The 27,600-nt window shown below is 39.5% G+C and overlaps 1 protein-coding gene across 1 annotated transcript in view; it reads left to right on the top strand.

The window, feature by feature from the left end:
* The first annotated feature begins 2,388 nt into the window (after positions 1 to 2,388).
* Positions 2,389 to 27,600, top strand: part of COL20A1 (collagen type XX alpha 1 chain) — a 478,350-nt gene continuing 453,138 nt past the window's right edge. Inside the window, exons 1-2 of the mRNA XM_053708962.1 lie at positions 2,389 to 2,518; positions 3,706 to 3,791. Coding sequence (XP_053564937.1) covers positions 3,716 to 3,791 — 76 coding nt within the window. The 5' untranslated portion in view covers positions 2,389 to 2,518; positions 3,706 to 3,715. The remainder of the gene's footprint in view (positions 2,519 to 3,705; positions 3,792 to 27,600) is intronic.

Consider the following 27,600-nt stretch of genomic DNA (forward strand, 5'->3'; position numbering starts at 1 on the left):
GATGTTAGGGTTAGTGTTAGACTTAGGTTTAGGGGTAATAATTTATTACAGTGGCGGCGGTGTAGTGGGGGGCAGGATAGGGGTTAATAAATGTATTATAGGTGGCGACGGTGTAGGGGGGGCAGGATAGGGGTTAATAGGTATAATGTAGGTGGCAGCAGTGTCCGGGAGCTGGCGGTTTAGGGGTTAATACATTTATCAGAGTTGCGGGAGGGTCTAGGAGCAGCGGTTTAGGGTTTAATACATTTATCAGAGTTGCGGGAGGGTCTAGGAGCGGCGGTTTAGGGGTTAATACATTTATCAGAGTTGCGGGAGGGTCTAGGAGCGGCGGTTTAGGGTTAATAGCTTTATTTAGTTGTGGGGGGCTCCGGTATAGGGGGTAGAACAGTGTAGTTAGTGTGAGTGCTTAGTGACAGGCTAGCAATAAAGCTGGAAAAAAGCCGAAGAGCAGCGAGATCGGATGAGTGATAACTCTCACAGTCCGCTGCTCATCTCCCCGCGGCTTTTTGACAGCTTTATTTGATAACTTAGGCGAAATTTTTCAGGTCCGCGGCGGCGATGTGAGGCGAGCTTAGGCGGGCGTATTGGGCCGGCGAAGGCAGGAAAGTTGACACGTTGATAACTACCCCCCTTAGACTAAAGACTCTAGTAGTTTAATTGGATTCCTGCTCTATTAGCTAAAAATCCACTTTGTGATAGAAGACTTTTTCATGAGAGGCATATCATTTAATCCTGGCTGCTGGATATCTTGTCATGGAGCAGACTATTGAAAGTAGACACTACCTCCGAAAAGAAGAATACATTCTAATAGTATGGCTGAATTGGGCTTATTTCTACTGTGGAGTAACTGTAGAGAGCAAAATGGGTTTGCCAAGATTTCAAACTTTTCTCTAGTGAGACATTTTTCTTCAGTTCCTGTTATCCTACAAAATAATTAATTTATATTGAGAGCTCTGCTATATAAGTGATACAGCTGCATAGGATAGCCTAGGAATAGCAAACATTTGTCTCACTAAACAGTGAAACTTACAATTACACGCACACATAGGCTTTGATTGTAGAGCAACATAAAGGTATTTGATTTTCTTAAAGATAAAAAATAATTTCAGAATATTGTGTGCGACTTCAGCATTTTGTGTACATAATACAGAAAACTGTGCACGTTAAATAAATAGGTTATATATATAGGGCATATTTGTCTGCTGGTCTAAATATGCATGTGTGCTTGTGAGTTGTGTGTGTCAGTGGTGCAGAGTGCATATGTCATTCACAATAAATATGATGTGTCAGTCAGTGTGTGTGCTTGTGAGTTGTGTGTGTCTGTGGTGCAGAGTGCATATGTCATTCACAATAAATATGATGTGTCAGTCAGTGTGTGTGCTTGTGAGTTGTGTGTGTCTGTGGTGCAGAGTGCATATGTCATTCACAATAAATATGATGTGTCAGTCAGTGTGTGTGCTTGGGAGTTGTGTGTGTCTGTGGTGCAGAGTGCATGTCATTCACAATAAATATGATGTGTCAGTCAGTGTGTGTGCTGTGAGTTGTGTGTGTCTGTGGTGCAGAGTGATTATGTCATTCACAATAAATATGATGTGTCAGTCAGTGTGTGTGCTTGGGAGTTGTGTGTGTCTGTGGTGCAGAGTGCATGTCATTCACAATAAATATGATGTGTCAGTCAGTGTGTGTGCTGTGAGTTGTGTGTGTGTCTGTGGTGCAGAGTGCATGTCATTCACAATAAATATCATGTGTCAGTCAGTGTGTGTGCGCTGTGAGTTGTGTGTGTCTGTGGTGCAAACAGAGTGCATATGTCATTCACAATAAATATGATGTGTCAGTCAGTGTGTGTGCTTGTGAGTTGTGTGTGTCTGTGGTGCAGAGTGCATATGTCATTCACAATAAATATGATGTCAGTCAATGTGTGTGCTTGTGAGTTGTGTGTGTCTGTGGTGCAGAGTGCACATGTAATTCACAATAAATATGATGTGTCAGTCAGTGTGTGTGCTTGTGAGTTGTGTGTGTCTGTGGTGCAGAGTGCATGTCATTCACAATAAATATGATGTGTCAGTCAGTGTGTGTGCTGTGAGTTGTGTGTGTCTGTGGTGCAGAGTGATTATGTCATTCACAATAAATATGATGTGTCAGTCAGTGTGTGTGCTTGGGAGTTGTGTGTGTCTGTGGTGCAGAGTGCATGTCATTCACAATAAATATGATGTGTCAGTCAGTGTGTGTGCTGTGAGTTGTGTGTGTCTGTGGTGCAAACAGAGTGCATAAATATGATCTGTCAGTCAGTGTGTGTGCTGTGATGTGGGGATGCATTCTAAGGCAGGGCTGTGGGTGTGTCACAGTTTTTAGTTCTCACTTATAGATAACAGTCAGACGCCTGGGACCCACAGACACTTCTCCCCTCCTCACATCATGTAGACTCTGCAGACACTTACTGCACAAATAGCAGAAGAAAGCTCCTTCATCTGCACCTACACCCACCTAGACGGGAAGAATAAGAGGGGTCACTTTAGAGGTAACAAGATAACACGAATACAGGGAAAACATGATGGGAAATGTTACCTCAGTATGTATAAAATGAACAGTAATTATAGAGAGAAAAATAGTGGGTGCAGGAAGTGAACATCTGAAACCAAGAAGACAGCTTTGGGATCAAAAGGGCTTTGCTATAAGAGGGGATTATTTTATTTATTACAAGAGATAATATTTGGAAGAGTTGGCATTTGGTTTTATTATAAAATATAAAAGGATATTATTATAGTATGAATAACAATGTGGGAGGAAGAGTAGCACTGTTTAACCTGCATAGCACAACTATGTGATCCACCAGAGCCGCCAGCTGTGTAAAATCCACTTGTCAAATGGCTACGTGGATCCTAACAGCTGGATTCTGGTTACCTGGGTCTGTTAATGATGTGGTCATTTGTGTTAATCCTGGACAAACAGCTGGCCCTGACTTTTAATTCTAGGTATTTTGTTGAGATTGAGAGTTATGATGTAGATTTAACTCTGGTTTAGAACTAAGAGGATGCCTGATTTTAGTGGTCCTTATTTCAATCTGAGGAATGGAGCAGACCTGGTGTTCTGGGCATTCACAACCTGACAAATATATATGGATAACATTTCCGCTAGTCGCAGAAGAGTAGGAAATTGTAGTGGACAAGTACAAAATATTGCTGTCTCCTATCTTTAACAATGGGTGCAGTAGTAACCTTCTCTCCTCTGATTAGTTAACTATAGTGAGATATATATATGCTGTATATTGCTCATACACATTTTACTCTCTGTTTCTCTGGAACACCCTGGGGTACTGTGTCTCACTTTGTTAGTTTTGTTTGAGAGAACTCACAGGTGTCTAATGGCAGAAAAATGCTTTATAATTCACCTTTGTTATTAATTATTCTCATAAACTAATTAAAGCAACACTTTCAAATAAAAAATGATGACTTGTAATAACAAGATCTGTCTGTCCTATATATTTCAATATATCTAACTGTATACTGTATATTTTCTGCATATAACCATGTTTTCCATCCCTGTGTGTTCCTATGCTTCCTTCTTGAAGTATTTTTGTATCACAATCACTTTATCTTTCTGCACAACAACCAGTCACTTCTATATTTTGTTGGTCTGTCATGTTTGTCATATTTTTTTCTGTGGGTCCAGTTATTTTTACCTAAGTGTTCTTTTTTTATTTCCTAGATCAATCAACATGTTTAGCTTTGTTTCTCGTTTACTGCTATGTACTCTGATACTGGCCAAATCCACTAACAGTGACCAGACACAAGGTAAGAGGTAATTGATGTGCCGTTTATGCTCACATAATCGTATTAATGAGTGTTTCTTTATAAAGAGCCTCTGTAGATCTGGAGGATTGAGCAGGGGCACAAAATGACACTGATTCATAGTAAAAAAAGATACAGATAGATACAACACACTATAAACAGACCCTGCAATTTAAAGATTATATACAGACATATTCAAACTGACCACCGTTATAACAACAGGGACTTGGGACAGGGGCTGTGCTAATTTAGAGATATAACAAGGATTTTATGCCATATTTATAGGTTGCTATTTGCTTCCTGTACTTGGAATGAGTGGTTGAAATGGAAGTAACTGAATGGCTTTGCCCATGGAGATCTGTATTAATGTTATTTCCATATATGGTCAGGACATTACTGCTGTTTATTGTTCTGTGATTCAGTTTTCAGTTATAATTCAATAACACAAGGTTTTGGAACACAGAATGTTATGTATTGGGAGCAAATCTACTTGTCTTCATTTTGAAGCTGATTTAAACTTGCATGTTAACCCCTATTGGGAAGCTCCAAAGAGGACATAATTCACCAAGAATTGGCTCCAACTCTAGATCAAAAACAATGATTGGCTAGCAAAGTTGCTGGCAAAATTCAGTTTTATTGTATAATTTCTGCTGAAAGGGTAAAGAAATTATAGTTTGAATCTCAGATTTGCTGGCTTCAAATTGATTAAGATTAGTCTGAAGTTACCCTTTAACTGCCATACAGCTATTTTCTGTGATTGTTGCATGCTGTGCAGAGCAACAGTGGCACGTGTTTGGGGAAAGGGCTGCAGGATGTGAATCCTTCTCTTGTAAGCCTGACCTCTAGAACTGTCCAGTGTCTTCTGGTCAGACAAGTACCAGCTGTGATCCAGCCTGTGTCCCAGTGTCCGATCCGGATAAAACATTGCTTTGTGCTTGACACACAGGCTTTATTTGTTCTCTGGGTGAAGGGAGCTCTTCCCTGGGGCGGCCAGCGGAAATCCTCTGGTTAACAGAGATCAATGTGCAACACGTGCCCCTCTTTGGACAACCACACTTAGAAGTATAGGGAGTGGATGATAATGTGTCTGTAGTGTCTGCGTTTGTCTTGCAGTGAACGATCTGTACTTTCCTGGCTATATCTTCTAGTAGAATTTAAAAATAGAAGAAGGAACAAAGTCATAAATAAGAGCCACTTGTTACATTTTATTATCATTTATAAGCCTGAATCTTACTTGATCTTTGTCCTACATTCACTATAAAGATATAATTGTCACATTAGTGTCTGTATTCCTTCCTGTAATATCTGTAATTGTTTCTGAAGTAAAATTGTTCCATATATCCACCACCCTTTAAATAGTCAGTGTAATATATATCAGATACCTTAAAGGGATATAAACCCCCCAAAACATATTTTGTGATTCAGGCAGAGCATACAATTTTAAGTTTCCAATTTACTTCTATTATCCAATTTGCTTTGATCCCATGTTATTTTTTGTTGAAAAGATACCTAGGTAGTTGTCTGGCGCACTACAGGGCAGGAAATAGTGCTGTCATCTAGTGCTCTTGCAAATGGATAACATTCTTGCAAAACGTCTGCCATATACTGCTCCAGACACGTGCACGCTCCTGCGCTTACAAAAAAAAATACAGAGAGAATAAAGAACATCTGATAATAGAAGTAAATTAGTGGGTTGTTCAAAATTGTATGTTCTATATGAATCATGAAAGAAACAAATCTGGGTTTCATATCCCTTTAAGAGCTATATGGCAAACGTTATGGATGGAAAAAAAAACAACATGTTTTAGAAGCATTTAACTGTGCTTGTGTTAGTAAAATGTAGCAGAGTTTTGCTCTCTAAGATATAAAATAAATTATTGATTTTTGGTGCTTTTGGTAAGCTCACTCATTTCCAAATGTTTATAGCTCTCTTTATGAATATCTTCTCTTTGATGTCCCTTTAAGTGAAGTTGAAACTTGCATTTCACATACAAGTTCATGGCTACAATCACTATTCTTCACAAGTTAACCCCTTTATCACCTTGCTCTGTAATTTGGTTTAAAAAAAATATATGTATACTTCAAAACATGTGAGTTCAAATATTTTATTTCATTAAATTCACTATTAGTATTAATAATTATGTATAAACAACATATTAAATATGCTGCACTATGACAATATATATAACATGTCAGAGTAACAGTCAAAAATCATTTACATGAACGATAAAGGGTACACAGCATTTGCCCCTGAGTCACTGTTAACTGTAAACTACCTTTGTATGAGATTATCGACAGGACAGTACTCGGTGAGAGTTAAAGGGCCAAGGATATATACTTATTTCCCAATAAATTGTATTCCTAATTACTATTTGAAAAATAGTTACGTTACTAAGATCTTCCACAACATTCTAGCTTTACATTCAGTGCTGTATAATTATGTGTTTTTTTCCAGTATGGTAATCACATATTTAATCAAATTAAGTGCCTTTTTATTAATACTAATTAGTTTAGAATAAAGTACTTTGTGATGTGTAAACATTTACCATAAAGCTTTGAGCTTGTAGTTAAAAGCTACAGAAATGTACCAGATATTGAACGTGTTAATTGCATTTCAGACAAGACAGCTTTCTACTTAAGCCTTTAGATGATGAGTAAATCCCTGTAAAGACTCATTTATCTAATTCCTCCAGGCATTTTATATCTGCCAGACGTGGCACTATCAGACTTTGAAATCTGCTTTATCATTTTCCTACTCGTTTTAATTTCTGCGCCAATGATGCTGAGAGATTAATGAGAATAGAAGAGCACACCTCTTATTCTACCTTGCGTTTCCTGCTATCTTTCCTCCCGTCTATCACTTTGGCATTCTCTTCCTCTCTCCTCCTCTCCTGATCTGTCAGTTTCAGGGGCATATTTCACGCCTTCGCCTGCTCTTTCCACTGAAGTGTCACACTATTTTACTCACACCTCGGTGAGCGCAGCTGTCTGCAGGCTGTGCAGCCCCAGCTGGGGAGATTGTCTATAGAACTGCAAATACTGCACAATAAAGTGTAACGTGTAGAAGCCTTATGCCATGCATGAAATCTGAAGCATTGTGCCATGTATGAGAATGTTCACATGCTGAGATTAATTGCTTGGATCCTAAACTTTTCAATATTTAATATGCGGTAGGCTGACAATTGATAAAATGATTCAGTCTCTTTCTGAGATGATTCAGTATATTATATTTCATATCAGTTTTAATGATGTGCCAACACAGGATTATTGAAACGTAAACTATGATTTCCCCTAGGCTGAACATTACCAGTTAATCCTCTGATCACAATATGATTGGAGTTGGATAACATTACCTATTCTAATCCAAGAATGTTGAGATTATTTAACTTGTGTTCTGTTGTTAATCTTATAAGTGACACCATTACATTCTGCGTGCTAAAGACTTTAGTCAAGGACTGCCTACATGTTGCTTAGGAATATCTGCCCCCCCCCCCCAAGATGACTTCTACTGGATTCTTTAACTGTCTGTACATGAGCTGTATTTTGCAGCACTTTAAAGGGACATGAAACCCCAAAAAATTATTTTGATGATTCAGATAGAGAATTAAAAACAAAGGATACCAAAAGAATTAAGTAAATTAGATAATAGAAGTAAATTGAAAAGATGTTTAAAATGACATGCTCTTTCTAAATCATCAAAGAAAAAAAAATTGTTTCATGTCCCTTTAAGAGGCTTGGAACCCAAGTATATATTAGTTATCAGGTTGTAAAATAAAGATTTTGGCTGATAGTCATCACATCTATCCATTGTGCATGCCGGCCCATATGGCTCATTCATTCATTTACGAAGCTTGAGGAGCAAAACAGAAAACTGGGGGACACTTGGCACAATCTTTGAAATGAAGTGAATGATGATCCATATATTTTTTAGAATTTTTGTTTTATTTGTTATCAATTAAAATACAATGTCTGAATTTTAATGTATAACAAGTAAAACAAAATTAATGTATTAAATGAGAGTGCCCTTCAATGATTGAACTTTATATAAATAGAATAAGGATGCACACAGACTGAGAGTTGAAGGAAGTTGAGTGAGGGCATAACATATACTGTATATATATATATATATATATATATATATATATATATATATATATATATATATATATTTCTTTCATGTAATTAGCAAGAGTCCATGAGCTAGTGACGTATGGGTTATACATTTCCTACCCAGGAGGGGCAAAGTTTCCCAAACCTCAAAATGCCCTATAAATACACCCCCTCACCACACCCACAATTCAGTTTTACAAACTTTGCTCCCGATGGAGGTGGTGAAGTAAGTTTGTGCTAGATTCTACGTTGATATGCGCTCCGCAGCATGTTGGAGCCCGTTTTCTCCTCTAGCGTGCAGTGAATGTAAGAGGATGTGAGGAAGAGTTTGCCTATTTGAATGCAGTGATCTCCTTCTACGGGGTCTATTTCATAGGTTCTCTGTTATCGGTCGTAGAGATTCATCTCTTACCTCCCTTTTCAGATCGACGATATACTCTATATATAACCATTACCTCTGCTGATTCTCGTTTCAGTACTGGTTTGGCCTATTCTGCTATATGTAGATGAGTGTCCTGGGGTAAGTAAGTCTTATTTTCTGTGACAACTCCTAGCTATGGTTGGGCACTTTGTTTATAAAGTTCTAAATATATTGTATTCAAACATTTATTTGCCTTGACCTCCGAGTATGTTCAACTTTCCTTATTTTCAGACAGTCAGTTTCATATTTGGGATAATGCATTATAATTTAACCATTTTTCTCTTACCTTAAAATTTGACTTTTTCCCTGTGGGCTGTTAGGCTCGCGGGGGCTGAAAATGCTTCATTTTATTGCGTCATTCTTGGCGCTGGACTTTTTTTGGCGCAAAAATTCTATTTCCGTTTCCGGCGTCATACGTGTCGCCGGAAGTTGCGTCATTTTTTGATGTTATTTTGCGCCAAAAATGTCGGCGGTTCCGGAAGTGGCGTCATTTTTTGGCGCCAAAAAGCATTTAGGCGCCAAATAATGTGGGCGTCTTATTTGGCGCGAAAAAATATGGGCGTCCCATTTTGTCTCCACATTATTTAAGTCTCATTTTTTTATTGCTTCTGGTTGCTGAGAAGCTTGTTCTTTGGCATTTTTTTTACCAATTCCTGAAACTGTCCATTAAGGAATTTTGATCAATTTTGCTTTATATATATGTTGTTTTTTCTCTTTACATATTGCAAGATGTCTCACGTTGCATCTGAGTCAGAAGATACTACAGGAAAATCGCTGTCAAGTGCTGAATCTACCAAAGCTAAGTGTATCTGCTGGTAAACTTTTGGTAGCTATTCCTCCAGCTGTTGTTTGTATTGATTGTCATGACAAACTTGTTAAAGCAGATAATATTTCCTTTAGTAAAGTACCATTGCCTGTTGCAGTTCCTTCAACATCTAAGGTGCAGAATGTTCCTTGATAATATAAGAGATTTTGTTTCTGAATCCATAAAGAAGGCTATGTCTGTTATTTCTCCTTCTAGTAACGTTAAAAAAATCTTTTAAAAACTTCTCTTCCTACAGATGAATTTTTAAATGAACATCATCATTCTGATTCTGATGATTCCTCTGGTTCAGAGGATTCTGTCTCAGAGGTTGATGCTGATAACTCTTCATATTTATTTTAAAATGGAATTTATTCGTTTCTTTACTTAAAGAAGTACTAATTGCTTTAGAAAATAGAGGATTCTGGTCTCTTGATACTAATTCTAAAGCGTTTAGATAAGGTAATTTAAAGCTCCTGTTGGTTATTCCAGAAGTTTTTCCTGTTCCTAATGCTATTTCTGCAGTAATTTCCAAAGAATGGGATAATTTGGGTAATTCATTTACTCCTTCTAACGTTTTAAGCAATTATATCCCGTGTGCCGTCTGACAGATTAAGAATTTTGGGAACAAGATCCCTAAAGTTGATGGGGCTATTTCTACCCTTGCTAAACGTACTACTATTCCTACGTCAAAGATAGGTACTTCGTTTAAGGATCCTCTAGATAGGAAAATGAATCCCTTTCTAAGAAAAGCTTATCTGTGTCAGGTAATCTTCTTAGACCCCTGCTATATCTTTGGCTGATGTTGCTGCAGCTTCAACTTTTTGGTTGGAAACTTTAGCGCAACAAGTAACTACATCGTGATTCTCATGATATTATTATTCTTCTTCAGCATGCTAATAATTTTATCTGTGATGCCCATTTTGATATTTTCAGAGTTGAGTGTCAGGTTTATGTCTCTAGCTATTTTAGCTAGAAGAGCTTTATGGCTTTAAACTTTGGAATGCTGATATGGCTTCTAAATCAACTTTACTTTCCATTTCTTTCCAGGGTAACAAATTATGTTTGGTTCATCAGTTGGATTCCATTATTTCAACTGTTACTGGTGGGAAAGGAACCTTTTTTACCACAGGATATAAAATCTAAAGGTAAAAACAGGGCTAATAATCGTTTTCGTTCCTTTCGTTTCAAACAAAGAACAAAAGCCTGATCCTTCATTCCTCAGGAGCAGTTTCAGTTTGGAGACCATCTCCAGTCTGGAATAAAATCCAAGCCAGCTAGAAAGGCAAAGCCTGCTTCTAAGTCCCACTGAAGGTGCGGCCCTCATTCCATGCTCAGCTGGTAGGGGGCAGGTTACGTTTTTTCAAGGAAATTTGGATCAATTCTGTTCACAATCTTTGGATTCAGAGCATTGTTTCAGAAGGGTACAGAATTGGTTTCAAGTTGAGACCTCCTGCAAAGAGATTTTTTCTTTCCCGGTCCCAGTAAATCCCAGTAAAAGCTCAAGCATTTCTGAAATGTGTTTCAGATCTAGAGTTGACTGGAGTAATTATGCCAGTTCCAGTTCCGGAACAGGGATGTGGGGTTTTATTCGAATCTCTTCATTGTACCAAAGAAGGAGAATTCTTTCAGACCAGTTCTGGATCTAAAAAATATTGAATCGTTATGTAAGGATACCAACCTTCAAGATGGTAACTGTAAGGACTATCTTACCTTTTGTTATCAGCAAGGGAATTATATGTCCACAATAAGATTTACAGGATGCATATCTGCATATTCCGATTCATCCAGATCATTATCAGTTCCTGAGATTCTCGTTTCTGGACAAGCATTACCAATTTGTGGCTCTGCCGTTTGGCCTAGCTACAGCTCCAAGAATTTTTACAAAGGTTCTCGGTGCCCTGCTGTCTGTAATCAGAGAACAGGGTATTGTGGTATTTCCTTATTTGGACGATATCTTGGTACTTGCTCAGTCTTTACATTTAGCAGAATCTCATACGAATCGACTTGTGTTGTTTCTTCAAGATCATGGTTGGAGGATCAATTTACCAAAAAGTTCTTTGATTCCTCAGACAAGGGTAACCTTTCTGGGTTTCCAGATGGATTCAGTGTCCATGACTCTGTCTTTAACAGACAAGAGACGTCTAAAGTTGATTACAGCTTGTCGAAACCTTCAGTCTCAATCATTCCCTTCGGTAGCCTTATGCATGGAAATTCTAGGTCTTATGACTGCTGCATCGGACGCGATCCCCTTTGCTCGTTTTCACATGCGACCCTCTTCAGGCTCTGTATGCCTTGAAGCAATGGTGCAAGGATTACACGAAGATATCTCAATTAATATCTTTAAAAACCGATTGATTCGACACTCTCTAACATGGTGGACAGATCACCATCGTTTAATTCAGGGGGCTTGCTTTTGTGCTTCCCGACCTGGACTGTAATTTCAACAAGATGCAAGTCTCACAGGTTGGGGGAGCTGTGTGGGGATCTCTGACGGCACAAGGAGTTTGGGGAATCTCAGGAGGTGAGATTACCGATCAATATTTTGGAACTCCGTGCAATTTTCAGAGCTCTTCAGTTTTGGCCTCTTCTGAAGAGAGAATCGTTCATTTGTTTTCAGACAGACAATGTCACAACTGTGGCATACATCAATCATCAAGGAGGGACTCACAGTCCTCTGGCTATGAAAGAAGTATCTCGAATTTTGGTTTTGGGCGGAATCCAGCTCCTGTCTAATCTCTGCGGTTCATATCCCAGGTGTAGACAATTGAGAAGCGGATTATCTCAGTCGCCCAAACGTTGCATCCGGGCGAATGGTCTCTTCACCCAGAGGTATTTCTTCAGATTTGTTCAAATGTGGGAATTCCAGAAATAGATCTGATGGCGTCCCATCTAAACAAGAAACTTCCCTGGTATCTGTCCAGATCCCGGGATCCTCAGGCGGAGGCAGTGGATGCATTATCACTTCCTTGGAAGTATCATCCTGCCTATATCTTTCCGCCTCTAGTTCTTCTTCCAAGAGTAATCTCCAAGATTCTGAAGGAATGCTCGTTTGTTCTGCTGGTAGCTCCGGCATGGCCTCACAGGTTTTGGTATGCGGATCTTGCTCCGGATGGCCTCTTGACAACCGTGGACTCTTCCGTTAAGACCAGACTTCTGTCACATGGTCCTTTTTTCCATCAGGATCTGAAATCCTTAAATTTAAAGGTATGGAGATTGAACGCTTGATTCTTGGTCAAAGAGGTTTCTCTGACTCTGTGATTAATACTATGTTACAGGCTCGTAAATCTGTATCTCGAGAGATATATTATAGAGTCTGGAAAGACTTATATTTCTTGGTGTCTTTCTCATCATTTTTCCTGGCATTCTTTTAGAATACAGAGAATTTTACAGTTTCTTCAGGATGGTTTAGATAAGGGTTTGTCCGCAAAGTTCTTTGAAAGGACAAATCTCTGCTCTTTCTGTTCTTTTTCACAGAAAGATTGCTATTCTTCCTGATATTCATTGTTTTGTACAAGCTTTGGTTCGTATAAAACCTGTCATTAAGTCAATTTCTCCTCCTTGGAGTTTGAATTTGGTTCTGGGAGCTCTTCAAGCTCCTCCGTTTGAACCTATGCATTCATTGGACATTAAATTACTTTCTTGGAAAGTTTTGTTTCCTTTTGGCAATCTCTTCTGCCAGAAGAGTTTCTGAATTATCTGCTCTTTCTTGTGAGTCTCCTTTTCTGATTTTTCATCAGGATAAGGCGGTGTTGCGAACTTCTTTTGAATTTTTACCTAAAGTTGTGAATTCCAACAACATTAGTAGAGAAATTGTGGTTCCTTCATTATGTCCTAATCCAAAGAATTCTAAGGAGAAATCGTTAAACAGGAATTGGCTGTCTTATTTTATCCCCCTCCCTCTCTAGTGACTCTTGTGTGGAAAGATCCACATCTTGGGTAGTTCATTATCCCATACGTTCACTAGCTCATGGACTCTTGCTAATTACATGAAAGAAAACATAATTTATGTAAGAACTTACCTGATAAATTCATTTCTTTCATATTAGCAAGAGTCCATGAGGCCCGCCCTTTTTTTTGTGGTGGTTATGATTTTTTATAAAGGCACCATTATTCCAATTCCTTATTTTATATGCTTTTCCGCACTTTTTTATCACCCCACTTCATGGCTATTCGTTAAACTGAATTGTGGGTGTGGTGAGGGGTGTATTTATAGGCATTTTGAGGTTTGGGAGAAACTTTGCCCCTCCTGGTAGGAATGTATATCCCATACGTCACTAGCTCATGGACTCTTGCTAATATGAAAGAAATGAATTTATCAGGTAAGTTCTTACATAAATTATGTTATATATAATTACAGTGTTTTTTTTGGAAAAGAAAAGTTGCCATTACTCAACAAAAAGGTGCCGGTACTCATTGATTATGGATTGATAAATTCTGCTAAGTAACTTTAAAAAAAGCAAAGGGACAAGATTATTTACAATGTTTGATGTATTTTGCTGCCCCCTCTTGTGAAAAACTAGAGTATTTACATGATGATTACAAATATTACCTCTTATGAGTTTGCATAGGTGGTGGGTACACAGTACTGGTGAGTACCCCCCACAAAAAAGCCATGTGTGTGTTACGTTGAATAAATGCTATTTTATCACAGATGACTGAAGTCCAGTGAGTACTTTATATGGAGAACTGTATGTGAACTTGGTATAGCACCCTGGCAGTTGATGACCTACGGTGAGAGTGCAACAACCACATTACATATAAGTATATATATATATATTATATATATATATATAAGTAATATATATATAATATATATATATTATAGTATCTCACAAAAGTGAGTACACCCCTCAGCATTTTTGTAAATATTTTATATATCTTTTCATGTGACAACACTGAAAGAAATGACACTTTGCTGGAATGTAAAGCAGTGAGTGTACAGTGCTGTATAACAGGTGTAAAATTTGCTGTCCCCTCAAAATAACTCAAAACCCACAGCCATTAATGTCTAAACTGATGGCAACAAAAGTAAGTACGCGCCTAAGAGGAAATGTCCAAATTGGGTCCAACTAGCCATTTTCCATCCCTGGTGTCATGTGACTTCGTTAGTGTTACAAGGTCTCAGGTGTGAATGGGGAGCAGGTGCTGTTTAAATTTGGTGTTATCGCTCTCACACTCTCTCATACTGGTCACTGGAAGTTCAACATGGCACCTAATGGCAAAGAACTATCTGAGGATCTTAAAAAAAAGAATTGTTGCTTTACATTAAGATGGCCTAGGCTATAAGAAGATTGCCAAGACCCTGAAACTGAGCTGCAGCAATGGTGGGCAAGATCATACAGCGGTTTTCACAGGACAGGTTCCACTCAGAACAGGGATCACCATGGTCGACCAAAGAAGTTGAGTGCACGTGGTCAGCGTCATATGCAGAGGTTGTCTTTTGGAAATAGACGTATGAGTGCTGCCAGCATTGCTGCAGAGGTTGAAGGGGTGGGGGTCAGCCTGTCAGTGCTCAGACAATACGCCGCACACTGCATCAAATTGGTCTGCAGTGGCTGTCATCCCAGAAGGAAGCCTCTTCTAAAATTGATGCACAAGAAGCCTGCAAACAGTTTGCTGAAGACAAGCAGACTAAGGACATGGATTACTGGAACCATGTCCTGTGGTCCGATGAGACCAAAATAAACTTATTTGGTTCAGATGGTGTCAAGCGTCAGTGGCGGCAACCAGGTGAGGAGTACAAAGACAAGTGTGTCTTGCCTACAGTCAAGCATGGTGGTGGGAGTGTCATGGTCTGTGCCTGCATGAATGCTGCCAGCACTGGGGAGCTACAGTTCATTGAGGGAACCATGAATGCCAACATGTACTGTGACATACTGAAGCAGAGCAGGATCTCCTCCCTTTAGAGACTGGGCCGCAGGGCAGTATTCCAACATGATAATGACCCCAAACACACCTCCAAGACGACCACTGCCTTTGCTAAAGAAGCTGAGGATAAAGGTGATGGACTGGCCAAGCATGTCTCCAGACCTAAACCCTATTGAGTCTCTGTGGGGCATCCTCAAATGGAAGGTGGGGGAGCGCAAGGTCTCTTAACAGCCACCAGCTCTGTGATGTCGTCATGGAGGAGTAGAAGAGGACTCCAGTGGCAACCTGTGAAGCTCTGGTAAATTCCATGCCCAAGAGGGTTAAGGCAGTGCTGGAAAATAATGGTGGCCACACAAAATATTGACACTTTGGGGCCCAATTTGGACATTTCCACTTAGGGGTGTACTCACTTCTGTTGCCAACGGTTTAGACATTAATGCTTGTGTGTTGAGTTATTTTGAGGGGACCAGCAAATTTACACTGGTATACATGGCTGTACACTCACTACTTTATTTTAGCAAAGTGCCATTTCTTTAGTGTTGTCACAATGAAAAGATATAATAAAATGTTTACAAAAATGTGAGGTGTGTACTCACTTTTGTGAGATACTGTGTGTGTGTGTATATAATATATATATAAATATAATACATATATACAGTATATATATAATATATATATATATACACAGCTCTGGAATAAAATTAAGAGACTAGTGCAAAATTATCAGTTTCTCCATTTTTTACTATTTATTAGTATGAGTTTGAGTAAAAATTAACATTTTTAGTTTTATTCTATAAATTACTGGACAACATTTCTCCCAAATTTAAAAAAAATATATATTGTCATTTAGAGCATAAAATGACAACGGTCAAAATTAAAAAAAAAATGCAGTGTTTTCAGACCTCTAATAATGCAAAGAAAAATCTGCCAACAAATATATTAGTAATTTCAAAAAATCAAAGGAAGAGTATGGTTATATACATTGCTATCATATTGTTCAACAAAGGTAGACAGTCAGTTAGGAATGGTTATACAGTTAGTTATTTCTGACACATCAGATCCAAACCCCTTATTGCAAAAGACTTGTAATTACTCATCAGGGGGTATTAACTGTGGTGAAGACACTATTACATAAAACGTTCGCCTTGTATAAAGGGATTTCTTCCCCAGGTTGCAAGCCTTAGCTTGCTTGGCGAGAATGAGAGATATATTCCCCATATGGTACAAAATGACTCCCACCTTTAAATAGAGTTTACTTCCAAACATATGTTATGGCTTTGATAGGCCAAAACATACCTCTGTTAGCCTTTAGAGTCACTGCAGGAGCGGGATACTCGCATCAGAGGTCTCTGTGTCTGGTTCGCTACTGTGGAACTTGACTGCACTTGTCAGTGTTCCCCGTCGTCCACATTCCTCCACCTGTCTTGCAGGTCCGATGTTCCCGATATCCTCACCGGGTAAGATGATGACGTTGTCCTTAGGGGGGGTGTCCAATAACTAATCCTAATGTGGCAAAACTGGAAACAGACTATGAGCGTGGTATATCAGTTAGATAATATCAAGTGGCACAGAAAAAAAGAATTAACCACCGCTCAGTAGGTAACAATAGAAACTTATTACAAAAACCTTTAAAAAATATAGGACAGCAAGCAGCCTATACAAAGCATAGCGATAGAGGAGGGCAGCAAAAAGGGCTTACCGTGTTTCGCGAACTGCCATAGTCCATAGGCCTGTTTTAATGCTATCACCCCTGTGTTTAAAAATTCTTAAGAGATAAAATTATTGCATAATCAAATAGCACCTCCCCTCACTAGCACTAATGTGATATTGAACACAGAATAGGCCCACATCACAACGGGTTATGGCTAACCATATCACATTAGTGCTAGTGAGGGCAGGCACTATTTAATTATACAATCATTTTACCTCTTAAGATTTTTAAACACAGGGGTGATAGCATTAAAACAGGCTATTACTATGATAGTTCGCCGAAACGCGTAAGCCCTTTTTGCTGCGCTCCTCTATCGCTATGCTTTGTATAGGCTGCTTGCTGTCCTATATTTTTTTAAAGGTTTTTGTAATAAAGTTTCTATTTTTACGTACTGAGCGGGTGGTTAATTCTTTTTTTCTGTGCCACAAAAAATATAATATATATACATGTATATGTTTGTAAAAAAAGTTTAATTTGTGTGTTTGTTACTAGGCAAATAATTGTAGGAAGAACTCTCACAGATACATAAAGGGACTTGATAAAAAAAAAAATCTCTTTTTTGTTTAAATGAGAATGTTTCAAAATGTGAAACTGGAGTTTCTGTGCTGAATAAAAAAATTTTTTTGTGTTTCTGTGGCAGTTGTACCAGGACCCAGTGGCACATAATAATGCACTTCCTGTTAGTTTCACCTTAAATTTAAAGTAATAGTAAATCCTAACGTTTGTGAGACACTAGGATTTGCCCAGTGGAACAAATAAAGGGGACTTTCCTTCATGAAGTATAAAAATACTTAGGCCTAGATTTAGAGTTCGACCGGTAGCCGTCAAAACCAGCGTTAGAGGCTCCTAACGCTGGTTTTGGCCGCCCGCTGGTATTTGGAGTCAGTGATTAAAGGGTCTAACGCTCACTTTACAGCCGCGACTTTTCCATACCGCAGATCCCCCTACGCCATTTGCGTAGCCTATCTTTTCAATGGGATCTTCCTAACGCTGGTATTTAGAGTTGTTTCTGCAGTGAGCGTTAGAGCTCTAACGACAAGATTCCAGCCGCCTGAAAATAGCAGGAGTTAAGAGCTTTCTGGCTAACCGCCGGTTTATAAAGCTCTTACTACTGTACCCTAAAGTACACTAACACCCATAAACTACCTATGTACCCCTAAACCGAGGTCCCCCCACATCGCCGCCACTCGATTAAAATTTTTAACCCCCTAATCTGCCGACCGCCACCTACGTTATACTTATGTACCCCTAATCTGCTGCCCCTAACACCGCCGACCCCTGTATTATATCTATTAACCCCTAACTTGCCCCCCCCAACGTCGCCGCAAGCTACTTAAAATAATTAACCCCTAATCTTCCGACCGCAAATCGCCGCCACCTACGGTATCCCTATGTACCCCTAATCTGCTACCCCTAACATCGCCGACCCCTATGTTATATTTATTAACCCCTAATCTGCCCCCCTCAACGTCGCCGACACCTACCTACACTTATTAACCCTAAATCTGCCGAGCGGGACCTGAGCGCTACTATAATAAAGTTATTAACCCCTAATCCGCCTCACTAACCCTATCATAAATAGTATTAACCCCCTAATCTGCCCTCCCTAACATCGCCGACACCTACCTTCAATTATTAACCCCTAATCTGCCGACCGGAGCTCACCGCTATTCTAATAAATGTATTAACCCTAAAGCTAAGTCTAACCCTAACACTAACACCCCCCCTAAGTTAAATATAATTTTTATCTAACGAAATAAATTAACTCTATTAAATAAATAATTCCTATTTAAAGCTAAATACTTACCTGTAAAATACATCCTAATATAGCTACAATATAAATTATAATTATATTATAGCTATTTTAGGATTAATATTTATTTTACAGGCAACTTTGTAATTATTTTAACCAGGTACAATAGCTATTAAATAGTTAAGAACTATTTAATAGCTATTGTACCTAGTTAAAATAATTACAAAGTTGCCTGTAAAATTAATCCTAACCTAAGATATAATTAAACCTAACACTACCCTATCAATAAAATAATTAAATAAACTACCTACAATTACCTACAATTAACCTAACACTACACTGTTCCGATCAGCCAATAGAATGCGAGCTCAATCTGATTGGCTGATTGGATCAGCCAATCGGATTTGAAGCGGTGAGCTCCGGTCGGCAGATTAGGGGGTTAATAATTGAAGGTAGGTGTCGGCGATGTTAGGGAGGGCAGATTAGGGGGTTAATACTATTTGATAGGGTTAGTGAGGCGGATTAGGGGGTTAATAACTTTATTATAGTAGCGCTCAGGTCCGCTCCGGCAGATTAGGGGTTAATAAGTGTAGGCAGGTGTCGGCGACGTTGTGGGGGGCAGATTAGGGGTTAATAAATATACATAGGGGTCGGCGATGTTAGGGCAGCAGATTAGGGGTACCTAGGGATAACGTAGGTGGCGGCGGTTTACGGAGCGGCAGATTAGGGTTTTAAAAGTGTAATGCAGGGGTCAGCGATAGCGGGGGGCGGGCAGATTAGGGGTTATAAGTGTAAGGTTAGGGGTGTTTAGACTCGGGGTACATGTTTAGTGGTTAGGTGTAGACGTAGGGAAGTGTTTCCCCATAGGAAACAATGGCGGCTGCGTTAAGAGCTGAACGCTGCTTTTTTGCAGGTGTTAGGTTTTTTTTTCAGCTCAAACTGCCCCATTGTTTCCTATGGGAGAATCGTGCACGAGCACGTTTTTGATGCCGGCCGCGTCCGTAAGCAACTCTGGTATCGAGAGTTGCATTTGCGGTAAATATGCTCTACGCTCCTTTTTTGGAGCCTAACGCAGCATTTGTTTGAACTCTCGATACCAGAGTTAAATTTATGGTGCGGCCAGAAAAAAACCCGCGGAGCGTTAACAGCCCTTTTACCGCCGAACTCCAAATTTAGGCCTGAATGTTTAAAGTTCCCTTATTTGTCTGAAGCGTTCGCCGCGCTGAGCACATCAGGCAGCCCACGGCAGAACGCTATATTGCTGTGAGGTGATCTTAACCAATAGCTTGCAAGCTATCCGGCATATTGCAGTCTGAGATGATCAGCACTGCGAACAATGCAGACAAATAAAGGAACTTTCAGCATAAAGTATTTTATACTTCATGATTGAAAGCCCTCTTTCTTTGTTCCATCGATAAATCTTAATGTTTCAAAAATGCTAGGATTTACTATCACTTTATGAAGATTTTTCTTAACCCATCCCATTTGTATGCAAACATATGTTGTCATGTGTTTAACTGCAGCTCTTTCATATATATGACAGAAAAACATGTGTAATATGTGCTTTTAAAGGGAGAGTGTACTGTGAAATTGTTTTTTTCTTAATGTGTTTTCAATAACTTGTTATAGTAGCTGCATATATCAAATGTATGGGAAATTATTCCTTTAGATTTATTTTTAGTTTGAAATAAGTATTTTTGTTAGTTGAAAACAAAACCCATTTCAATGGGCTGCGCTTGTAGGGAGACCAGGCATCCTTATCTTTATTTTCCTCTGTCCACAATGGCCTCCTTATCTTATCAATGTCTGATTATACAAAAGCAAGTGCAATTGAAAATGAATGTTTTAGTAAAAGATCTTAACTCCCCCCAATGGAGTGTAAATTCTTCTGCAGCTATATGTTTACATAACATTATTATAGCCAATACTTAAAGTGATGGTAAACTTTAGCTAGTCAAATGCCATGTATGTAATCTTTGCCATTAAAAAAATATTTGTACCTTTTTTTTTTAATCTATTCGTGAAAAGGGTTAAATCTGTGCCTATCTGCTTCTATTACAATATTATGCCGGCCCACTGGGATGAATTAATGACAATTCCAATGAACATCCAATCAGTTTCTGTGTCATATGACACTCTTTAGGGTCCAGTCCTTTGAAAGCCCTTAGGAAGCCTAAGTGGGTGGGACTGCTCTCTATGTCACAGCCCAGCTAAAAGAGGAAATGAAGGGGGGCGGAGGAAAAGAAGATACCAAGTAAGATTATAAATGTTTTATTAAAATATATATATATATATATATATATATACACTCTTTTTTTTTTTTTAAACAAAAAATAATTATTCAGTTTTGCAAGTACACTAATATATTTTTTATTGCAACATTCTTGAACTCTGAAATTTACCATCACTTTAAGTACTGACGTTTTCAGTATAGGTGGGGATGTGACCGATGGAAGTAGCTATTTCAAATGATAGAATAAATGTAGAGGAGCTATTTTTAAACAAATTAAAACGCTCCAGCAGGTAAATGGATATTTGGGAACACATTAAAGGGGAGAACATTTTACAGTACACTGTCCCTTTAAGACTTAAAGGGATAAGAAAGGTCAAAGTTGAAATATGCTTGGGAGCATTTCAGTTTTAAATAGAAGGATTTTTGCAACATATTCCTATTGGCAAAAGTTATTATTGTTTTTAGTGGCATACGCATATGTGCTGTGGGGGCTTATACTCGAGAGAGCTGATGGTGGTGTGTATTGTTTCTGTGAAAATTTTAGAAACATATTTGCAATATGGATGTATTGGTAAAAATTCTTCAAGTAAACGTTATCACTGTTTTATTGTTAACATTTTTGTTACCATTTTTCTCTGCGCGTGCATGTGAAGATATTCTCGGTGCAGCAGCATTTTAAATATTGCAGCTGTTCGGAGCACCAGTGTTGCTTGTATCCTATTAGCAATTAACATCTGGGTCATTACCAGATGGTACAAGCACTTAAGACTCTCTGAGTAAGTGCTGTGTTTAAAATACTGGTGAACAGTGCAAACTTAAAGGGATAGGAAAGACAAAATTAAAATTGAAAGATTCAGATAGAGCATGTAATTTTAAAACATTTTTAAATTCATTTAAATTTTCAAATGTGCTTTGTTTTCTTGGTATTTCTTGTTGAAAAATAATATATACCTATTCTACCCTAGTGGGAGCTAGCTGCTGATTGTTGCCTGCACACATTTGTCTCTTGTGATTGGCTAACTAGTTGTGTTCAGTTAGCTGCAGTGCTGTTCCTGATAATAGAAGTAAATTGCATGCCCTATCTGAATCATAAAAGTTTAATTTTGACTAGATTGTCTCTTTAAGTAGCTGCGGTCTTAAGACCTAAAATGTGGCAGGGTAAAATCACCCAATTCAATCAGAATGATTGACAGCAGCTTGTGCAATATTAATTGTGGGGAGTCTATGCCGCTTGATTGCCGCGAGGCCAGGCAAACTGGTTCACAGGAATGATAGAAACGTACGTAGATAACCCCAAAAACACAAAATCCCCAATACAGCTAGCTCACTATAAAAACTGTGATCCTTCCAACACAAAAAGATTTGTTAAAATCAAAACAGTGGGCAGCTCTCTGTCAAGAGCTGGGGTACAGATGTGACTAAAAAAAATAAGTTATAAATTATAATTGATATACAAATAATTAAATTAATTAAACATAAAATATAATATAATAATAACATCCAGTGACAAAAATAAGGTTGTGACCGGAAACCTATAAAAGTTTAAAGTCCTACATAATCCTTGTCTGCTCTGCCATTAATAAAGGGGGTTCAAAGACCCAATCTATAGTCCGTATCTTTGTCTGGGTCTGTGAAATAACACAAATCACTGAATCATATCATGGATATTATCGTTTTGTTTGAGCAAAAGCAAAGACGTATCTTGCAATAAAATTTTGCATTTGTCAGTTGTATACAGACACAACATCTTCATTGACATAACTAATAGCTAATTATATAATTAATTAACTCAAATTTCCTATCAAATTGCAACTTTAGTATCGTTTTCTAGTGGAGCTGCATATTATATTCCCCAAATAATATTTTTTACAACATTACCTTATCATAACTAAATACTCTCTAAAGCATTGTTTCTCAACCGCAGTCCTCAAATATAGCTGAACCAGTGCACAATGGGTGAGAGCAAGTTAGTAACCATGGTTACTGATCAGCTGATTGCTTCATCTGTGCACTGTTTCAGCTATAATGAAAACCTGGCCTGTTGGGGGTACTTGAGGACCGGGGTTTAGAAACAATGCTCTACAGTAAAGCACTTCCTTAATGCTTGGAACTTCACCATCATTACCCACCCCAGCTACAACAAACATTTCCTCACTGATTATTGTCACTTGATATTAAACCGATCAAGCACCAGGACAATGCTCTCGATCAATTCAATTTAACATAGTTAAAATACTAAGAATATTCTTAAAGGGAAATGAAGATCAACAAAAAAACTTTCACCGTTCAGAGCAAGCAAGCAAATGAAAGAGACCGTTTCTCCAACATAGGTGTGTCCGGTCCACGGCGTCATCCTTACTTGTGGGATATTCTCTTCCCCAACAGGAAATGGCAAAGAGCCCAGCAAAGCTGGTCACATGATCCCTCCTAGGCTCCGCCTACCCCAGTCATTCTCTTTGCCGTTGTACAGGCAACATCTCCACGGAGATGGCTTAGAGTTTTTTATTTTAAGGGTTAAAGCTTCCAAATTTGGTGTGCAATACTTTTAAGGCTTTAAGACACTGTGGTGAAATTTTGGTGAATTTTGAACAATTCCTTCATACTTTTTCGCAATTGCAGTAATAAAGTGTGTTCAGTTTAAAATTTAAAGTGACAGTAACGGTTTTATTTTAAAACGTTTTTTGTACTTTGTTATCAAGTTTATGCCTGTTTAACATGTCTGAACTACCAGCCCCCGATCCGGGACCGGATCTGGTGGGGGGCAGACTCTCTCTCTTTGCTCAGGCTTGGGCAAGAGATGTTCTGGATCCTTGGGCACTAGAAAAAGTCTCCCAAGGTTATCTTCTGGAATTCAAGGGGCTTCCCCCAAGGGGGAGGTTCCACAGGTCTCAATTGTCTTCAGACCACATAAAGAGACAGGCATTCTTACATTGTGTAGAAGACCTGTTAAAAATGGGAGTGATTCATCCTGTTCCATTAGGAGAACAAGGGATGGGGTTCTACTCCAATCTGTTCATAGTTCCCAAAAAAGAGGGAACGTTCAGACCAATCTTAGATCTCAAGATCTTAAACAAGTTTCTCAAGGTTCCATCGTTCAAAATGGAAACCATTCGAACAATTCTTCCTTCCATCCAGGAAGGTCAATTCATGACCACGGTGGATTTAAAGGATGCGTATCTACATATTCCTATCCACAAGGAACATCATCGGTTCCTAAGGTTCGCATTCCTGGACAAGCATTACCAGTTCGTGGCGCTTCCTTTCGGATTAGCCACTGCTCCAAGGATTTTCACAAAGGTACTAGGGTCCCTTCTAGCGGTACTAAGACCAAGGGGCATTGCAGTAGTTCCTTACTTGGACGACATTCTGATTCAAGCGTCGTCCCTTCCTCAAGCAAAGGCTCACACGGACATAGTCCTGGCCTTTCTCAGATCTCACGGATGGAAAGTGAACGTGGAAAAGAGTTCTCTATCTCCGTCGACAAGGGTTCCCTTCTTGGGAACAATAATAGACTCCTTAGAAATGAGGATTTTTCTGACGGAGGCCAGAAAAACAAAACTTCTAAACTCTTGTCAAACACTTCATTCCGTTCCTCTTCCTTCCATAGCGCAGTGCATGGAAGTAATAGGTTTGATGGTAGCGGCAATGGACATAGTTCCTTTTGCGCGCATTCATCTAAGACCATTACAACTGTGCATGCTCAGTCAGTGGAATGGGGACTATACAGACTTGTCTCCGAAGATACAAGTAAATCAGAGGACCAGAGACTCACTCCGTTGGTGGCTGTCCCTGGACAACCTGTCACAAGGGATGACCTTCCGCAGACCAGAGTGGGTCATTGTCACGACCGACGCCAGTCTGATGGGCTGGGGCGCGGTCTGGGGACCCCTGAAAGCTCAGGGTCTTTGGTCTCGGGAAGAATCTCTTCTACCGATAAATATTCTGGAACTGAGAGCGATATTCAATGCTCTCAAGGCTTGGCCTCAGCTAGCAAAGGCCAAGTTCATACGGTTTCAATCAGACAACATGACGACTGTTGCGTACATCAACCATCAGGGGGGAACAAGGAGTTCCCTGGCGATGGAAGAAGTGACCAAAATCATTCAATGGGCGGAGACTCACTCCTGCCACCTATCTGCAATCCACATCCCAGGAGTGGAAAATTGGGAAGCGGATTTTCTGAGTCGTCAGACATTACATCCGGGGGAGTGGGAACTCCATCCGGAAATCTTTGCCCAAATTACTCAACTGTGGGGCATTCCAGACATGGATCTGATGGCCTCTCGTCAGAACTTCAAGGTTTCTTGCTACGGGTCCAGATCCAGGGATCCCAAGGCGACTCTAGTAGATGCACTAGTAGCACCTTGGACCTTCAAACTAGCTTATGTATTCCCGCCGTTTCCTCTCATCCCCAGGCTGGTAGCCAGGATCAATCAAGAGAGGGCGTCGGTGATCTTGATAGCTCCTGCGTGGCCACGCAGGACTTGGTATGCAGATCTGGTGAATATGTCATCGGCTCCACCATGGAAGCTACCTTTGAGACGAGACCTTCTTGTTCAAGGTCCGTTCGAACATCCGAATCTGGTCTCACTCCAGCTGACTGCTTGGAGATTGAACGCTTGATCTTATCAAAACGAGGGTTCTCAGATTCTGTTATTGATACTCTTGTTCAGGCCAGAAAGCCTGTAACTAGAAAAATTTACCACAAAATATGGAAAAAATATATCTGTTGGTGTGAATCTAAAGGATTCCCTTGGGACAAGGTAAAGATTCCTAAGATTCTATCCTTTCTTCAAGAAGGATTGGAGAAAGGATTATCTGCAAGTTCCTTGAAGGGACAGATTTCTGCCTTGTCTGTGTTACTTCACAAAAAGCTGGCAGCTGTGCCAGATGTTCAAGCCTTTGTTCAGGCTCTGGTTAGAATCAAGCCTGTTTACAAACCTTTGACTCCTCCTTGGAGTCTCAACTTAGTTCTTTCAGTTCTTCAGGGGGTTCCGTTTGAACCCTTACATTCCGTTGATATTAAGTTATTATCTTGGAAAGTTTTGTTTTTGGTTGCAATTTCTTCTGCTAGAAGAGTTTCAGAATTATCTGCTCTGCAGTGTTCTCCTCCTTATCTGGTGTTCCATGCAGATAAGGTGGTTTTACGTACTAAACCTGGTTTTCTTCCAAAAGTTGTTTCTAACAAAAACATTAACCAGGAGATAGTCGTACCTTCTTTGTGTCCGAAACCAGTTTCGAAGAAGGAACGTTTGTTGCACAATTTGGATGTTGTTCGCGCTCTAAAATTCTATTTAGATGCTACAAAGGATTTTAGACAAACATCTTCCTTGTTTGTTGTTTATTCTGGTAAAAGGAGAGGTCAAAAAGCAACTTCTACCTCTCTCTCTTTTTGGATTAAAAGCATCATCAGATTGGCTTATGTGACTGCCGGACGGCAGCCTCCTGAAAGAATCACAGCTCATTCCACTAGGGCTGTGGCTTCCACATGGGCCTTCAAGAACGAGGCTTCTGTTGATCAGATATCTAGGGCAGCGACTTGGTCTTCACTGCACACTTTTACCAAATTTTACAAGTTTGATACTTTTGCTTCTTCTGAGGCTATTTTTGGGAGAAAGGTTTTGCAAGCCGTGGTGCCTTCCATTTAGGTGACCTGATTTGCTCCCTCCCTTCATCCGTGTCCTAAAGCTTTGGTATTGGTTCCCACAAGTAAGGATGACGCCGTGGACCGGACACACCTATGTTGGAGAAAACAGAATTTATGTTTACCTGATAAATTTCTTTCTCCAACGGTGTGTCCGGCCCACGGCCCGCCCTGGTTTTTTAATCAGGTCTGATAATTTATTTTCTTTAACTACAGTCACCACGGTATCATATGGTTTCTCCTATGCAAATATTCCTCCTTAACGTCGGTCGAATGACTGGGGTAGGCGGAGCCTAGGAGGGATCATGTGACCAGCTTTGCTGGGCTCTTTGCCATTTCCTGTTGGGGAAGAGAATATCCCACAAGTAAGGATGACGCCGTGGACCGGACACACCGTTGGAGAAAGTAATTTATCAGGTAAACATAAATTCTGTTTTTAATGTACTTTTTTAACCTACACATTGGGAGCTAGCTGGTAATTGCTGGCTACACGCATATGCCTCTTTTCATTGGCTCACCAGATGTGTTTAGCTAGCTCCTAGTAGTTCATTGCTGCCCTGGAGTGGGCTTTAACTGTGTTATAAACCCTTGCAGGGGTTAAACACCTAGTTAAACGCAAGCAATACAATACTCTTAACAGATTTGCATTTCCTTTTTGCAGTTTTATAGTCCATTTAAACGTTACTTAAACAGAGAATAGACTCTACTGGATTTGAAAATGTTCTAACCAAACAAAACAATCTGCATTCTAATTAGTGATGTTGGGGTCGATTTAACAAGCAGCGGCTGCTGCATCGATGCCCCATTGTTTCTGATCCGCCCGAAACAGAAATTAAGAAGCAGCGGTCATAAGATGAACGGCACTTGCTAGCAGCTGACTGGCTGCGAGTGTGCAGGGGGCGGCATTGCACAAGCATTTCACTAGAAATGCTTGTGCAATGTTAAATGCCGACAGCGCATGCTGTCGGCATTTAGCGAGGTTGAATAGACATGATTCGCTACAGTGAATCATGCCCGCTTGACCTATGGTAAATCTACCCCGTTGTATCATGTAATGACCGATACCATTTTTTGGTGTTATTTATGATATCATATGTGACATCATCATTGATCGTGTTTGATATCATAAAAAAGCTTGGGGGACAGCAGCAGAGGAGATGAAGAAGAGTGGGCAGGAAAACAAAATGTGGAGGCAGAGGCAGTATCACAAGATCCCATTTATTGCCATTGTTGTAAGGGAGAAGTCAGCCCAATGCTACCAGAATAC

The sequence above is a fragment of the Bombina bombina genome, chromosome 1, assembly GCF_027579735.1.
Source record: "Bombina bombina isolate aBomBom1 chromosome 1, aBomBom1.pri, whole genome shotgun sequence".
In the NCBI taxonomy this organism is placed as follows: Eukaryota; Metazoa; Chordata; class Amphibia; order Anura; family Bombinatoridae; genus Bombina; species Bombina bombina.